The sequence below is a fragment of the Nanorana parkeri genome, unplaced genomic scaffold, assembly GCF_000935625.1.
Source record: "Nanorana parkeri isolate BGI_ZX_2015 unplaced genomic scaffold, ASM93562v1 scaffold1545, whole genome shotgun sequence".
NCBI classification, from domain to species: domain Eukaryota; kingdom Metazoa; phylum Chordata; class Amphibia; order Anura; family Dicroglossidae; genus Nanorana; species Nanorana parkeri.
In genome coordinates this window covers 63,724-68,906 of record NW_017307813.1, presented here as the reverse complement: position 1 = coordinate 68,906, position 5,183 = coordinate 63,724, and the positions used below count along the sequence as shown (strand labels likewise).

The 5,183-nt window shown below is 39.7% G+C and overlaps 1 protein-coding gene across 1 annotated transcript in view; it reads left to right on the top strand.

Moving 5' to 3' along the window:
• The window catches only part of DIAPH1 (diaphanous related formin 1), a 261,743-nt gene that overhangs the window by 240,407 nt on the left and 16,153 nt on the right, over positions 1-5,183 (top strand). The window contains exons 25-26 of the mRNA XM_018570519.1: positions 866-1,030; positions 2,421-2,556. Coding sequence (XP_018426021.1) covers positions 866-1,030; positions 2,421-2,556 — 301 coding nt within the window. The remainder of the gene's footprint in view (positions 1-865; positions 1,031-2,420; positions 2,557-5,183) is intronic.

Genomic DNA, 5,183 nt, shown 5'->3' with positions numbered 1-5,183 from the left:
CTATGTACTTTATATTTACCCAAAAATGTAATAGACAACCTCACTGGCTCCTATGAAGTACATGTGAAGAAGAGGGTTTCTTTGTTGCCTTGCAAGCTCTGGCCATAGTTTTCTAGTTCTTTGGAGAATACCCAAATAGCAAACTACAGTATCTGAAAACACATGGAAGTCTAACATTTGTACCTGGCATGTAGTAGGCAGCCAATACAGACAGAATAGGGGTTTTACTTTGGAAAGATGTAAATCGATTTAACACTTTTAAATGAACTGAAAAGTACTTTAAAGCCCATTTTCATCTTTGCAGAGATATGTTTAAAAAGCATATGCCAGCAATGTACACAGAGTGTACATGAAACAGGCATATGTAGCTGCTGTGTGTCTGCCTGTGCTTTGCAAGCTCTTTCTCACCTCTCCCATGTTTTAGTATTCCCCCCAACAGTGTATTGTGTGCAAAGGTAGAGCTGCTGTTTACTGATCATGTTATAAGTATGAGTAACAGGGAGGGGCAGAGCTGTTTAAAGCCTAATTACCATTCCACCCTGGTGTGTGACCGATTTTCCTGTAAAGAAAATTCTGAATGTTTAGGCTTCAGGCCTAATAAAATGTTCATTAAAAAAAACCAAGGAAAGCCTGCAATGTGAGTGATGAAAATGTGCACACGTATACATCATCACTGCACCTCTTCATTACCACCATAAATGCCAATCACTTACAAAGGTGGAAATGGATTTTAAAGTTTGTCGTTTATTTTTCCAGCACTTCATCGTCACGATCGTTTCTCGGAATAATACTATGATTTTCAATGTTTATATAAAAACAATCCACTACAATGGTCTAATTATTATCCTTGACAAAAATATTGCACATATTTGTTAAAGAAGCACAAGAACAGTACACAAAACTGTGCATGATGCATGACAATATGGTGTCATTGTTTACAGAATTAGGACAATACTTTGTTTTCAACCCCAAGAAAGTCTCCATAGAGGAGTTCTTCCTCGATCTGCACAACTTCCGTATCATGTTTGTGGTAAGTTGGAGAACAGCAGTCTGCGATGCAAAAGTATAATTTTCAGTGAAATATACTGGACGTCTGGGTGATATGTTGTTAGATGTCATTTTAAATGTGCCACCAAAGTCCTCTGCATATTGTATGTTAAAGTAGTATTAAACTCTCAAATTTTTTTTCAATAATGAGTTCAGATCAAACAAATATACATTGACCAGTAAAGTATTGCTTTTATATTAAACAATCATCATGTTTCTGAACAACTGTTTCCAAGTCTCTCAGCTCATCTTCCCTAAACTTCCTGTCCAGTACAAGATTACAAGGGACAGAGCAGTCTCCAGCAACTGTTCATCTACTAGCTTGGAGAAGGGAGGAGGGGGGCCAGGGGGGAGGGGAGTAGCTTGATTTGCTGTGGTTGTGGAAAGTGTCCATGAATCTTGTAGCAGACCTTACCGGAAATCCCAATGAGTTTATGGGTGCTCTAAATGACCGCGGATGGTGCCGCACACAATAGAATTTTAAACAAGGTTGTCATCAGCACGACCAAAGTCCAAGTCAGTGCAAATCCATTTATTGATAGATGTCACTCAGATTGTCAAGCGCTTTTGGGGCCACACAGGGTCTACTTTATCAGGCTCAAAGCTACTTTGAGCCTGATGAAGGGGACCCTGTGTGGCCCAAAAGTGTGCTGATGACATCCTTGTGTGTTTGTGGAGACGCACATAGCTTACTTCCTATCGCACACGGGTGATTGCATAGCACTATGCTTGAGAAAGGAGTCACTGAAAAACAGGAAGTCAGGACCAGTGCTCAGTGCACCAGCTGATTCTGCAGGAAACTAAAACTTTGAAACATCAAGGAGCAGCATCCATTGTAAGTGATTTAATTTTGACTTTAATATCACTGTCAAAATGTTCTATCATTTTGGGGAACAAAACTATCAGGAAGATGCTAGTTGAGTGTAACCTTTATAGTGAAATAAAGATCATTATTTGAAAAATATGGTAGGATTATCAAAGCAATATAAATGTAGCATGTGTTACATTATTTTATATTAAGTTGTAAGTGCTACCTTTAAAGAGCATTGTATATCAGGGAATATTTCTTACATGCATGCTTTGCAACACCTACAGTAAAGCCTTTTGAAATGAACCTGTTACAAAAGAAACATTATATTTTAACTTATGTATAGGAAAGCTGAAGGCTTTTTTGTATGATGTTGGTTTTCCTGGAGCCCCTCTAAAGGGGATTTGCGAATAAAATCTTTCTAGTGGTCACTTTATGCATAGCGTTAAGCACACATCCCACTTGTACTTACCAGGCCTTGGGTGAGGTTGCTAGCTACATTTTCACTTTATGAACGTGCAGTGCCCTGATTTTTATTTTTTTTACAATTTTGTCTCATTTTTAGCAAGCACTGAAAGACAATCAGAAGAGACGTGAGGCTGAGGAGAAGCTCCGACGAGCCAAACTGGCAAAGGAGAAGGCAGAAAAGGAGAAAATAGAGAAACAGCAGAAACGAGAACAGTTAATAGACATGAATGCAGGTAAGGTCGCTTGGTTGCTGTAGTAAGTGACATCTACAACAGGTTATTATTTGCACAGAGTAAAAGCTCAGAGGGCAGCTATCCATTAGGCTGCCAGTAGATAAATGATAGGCATGTGATGGCACGTGTACTTTCAAACTAAACATTCCTTTATCGAAAGCTGACCACATGATACAATCTGATTGTACAATCTCCTTTTTAAATGTTACACGTCATGCAAATGGAATGTGCTCACCATTAAGCCCACTAACCATTCAGTAGTTCCTGTAATGCCCAAGTGAATGCAACAGATCATTATACTATTACTTGCAGTGTGTGAAAGTGTCTGGAGAACTATAGACTGTAAACAACAAAACCAAACACAGATACATCAAACAGCACAGATCAAACTTTTATTGCACAAAAAAACTATAAAAATGCTCATAATGGACAAAAATCCAAAGTGCTCAGGTTCACAACAGCTTTGATCAGAGCCTTGATCACAATAAGTGTAACTGAACAGAACTCAGTGCGAGCCTGCCTTGTAGCTGGCTCAAGAGAGAAATACAGACCAGCAAACCAGTCACTAGACTACTATTCTGTCTGACATGTCCCTATCCAAGTACACACCGCCAGTGACACATTTCTGGGCCACCCCCCTCCATCAGAATAGCCCATTGAAGCGGTCTAGTCCTGGTAGTTGGTACTCGCACAGAGGTACACTGTATAGACAAGTTGTGTTCGTGTGTCTGTATGCTGGTTCTTGTATTGTATCTATGCAGAGACTTCCTTCTTGAGCCGGCCACATGATGTTCTGTTCAACTATACTTTTATGAAATAAATAGTATAATGTACACTATTCATTACACCTGTGCTTTATTTGAGATTATTCAAATATATTGTGTGGACAGGCCCCTGCACCACTTTGTAATAAATCTACAGACGATCATAAATAGATGTGCAATCACATTATAGAGACTGCCTACCTGCCTCTAGAAGTTGGAGATCTCCAGAAGTTACATAGGTGCAGCGCAGCATAGAAATCCTCATTTATGCTTTCTCCCACTGAAGCCATTGAATCAGACCGATTTGTGAAGCAGCTGTCTGCCTTTTTCTCTCTACTTGAACGCAGACAAAAACAGAGATAAGCTAGCCATGCAACCTGGGACATCAAATCAATCGAATCCCCCTCCACACTGAACAGTATCTCTAATGCCAGTTATTGTATTCATCAGCCACCTTTCCCGCTGGTTGCTGAATACCTGAACAGTGACTGTATCTGATTGGATGCAGTCACTGTTTGGCTGACAACTTTCCACCCGGCTCCTGTGACAAAGTTTGATTATAAAATTGATTTTAGTTAATCCGGGTGGTGCTGACAGGGTCACCCACAGTTCTAATTTCTGCCAATTCAGCAAGAATCAAACGAAATGTGAGCATTTTATGGCCATATTAAATGTAGGTAGAGCGATGTTTATGTAGTTTTGTTCAGGGTAGTGCACACTAAGTGTGCCCAGGTTTGGGAGCTACAGAGTGCACAGACACAGTCTTGCAGTCATCCAAAGATATGGTATTTTTTGATGCATGCTCTTAGTTGATTATGCTGGTGGTAACTTTTTTTTTGCCAAGCTTGCCTTAAAAAACTGTGCACTGGAATGTTCTGCCACGTATCTAAATACAGCTTTTATCTGCTAAGAAAAATATTTTAGAAAACTATGCGCGTGTGAATTGCCACATATTTTCCAGATGTCAGATGCAGAACAGCCAGTGCAATAAAAAATGTTTCCACTTTAGGGATCCTTGTGGACAGTTTGTCTTATGTTGCTGGACATAATGTATTTAGCACAGCCTCCATAAAAAGAAATGTTTGACATCTATCCGCACATCAGTGTCATATTTGTAATCTTAGAATTGCACTGATTCTGTGAAAATATGCATTTATTTACACCTGAGATATTTCCATGACTCAGAAGAATGTGACTTGTTATTCACAATCCAGAGATTTCCTGTCGAGTGCTCTTGTGATGAAGGCCAGATGCTGTTTTCTGCTTTTGTATTGAGCCTCAGAGCTGCATTTACATCATTGAAATATCCAATTTCCTTGTTTTGTTGCCAAAGTTCGTATCTTTGTCCTTGCTGTAATATACTCAACCCATTATTTGCAGGCTAGTGTGACACAAGAAAGATTGCTTGCTTTCCTTGATTTTTTAGGGCACCATTTTCCATTTGCACTTAGGCTTCACTTAGAAAACTAAGGGGCATTAGGATTTTCAGAAGTCCTTTTAACATTGTCCAACCAGCTATGGGTATTCAGGATTCTGAGAAGCAAGGGCTTCATATGATCTACTGGACCTTGGGTTCACTAAAAGTTACACACCTTGGGATCCTTATAACTTTCACAAAAGTCTGTCCCAGAGACTGTGGAAATGGAGACTGGAACAGGTTTTCTAAGGTGATTAATAGATTGTTCCCAACTGAGAACATTGTTGAGGGAGTCACATAGACTGAAACTATCTGCATCAGATAACTATTTTATGTCTGTCATCTCTGTGGGCAGCTTAAGTTTTATGTCCTGTAAAAATGATACGTAGGTGACTAGAGAACATGAATCCGGCTTTTTGGCCAATCAGGAAGGGGGGGGGGGGGGG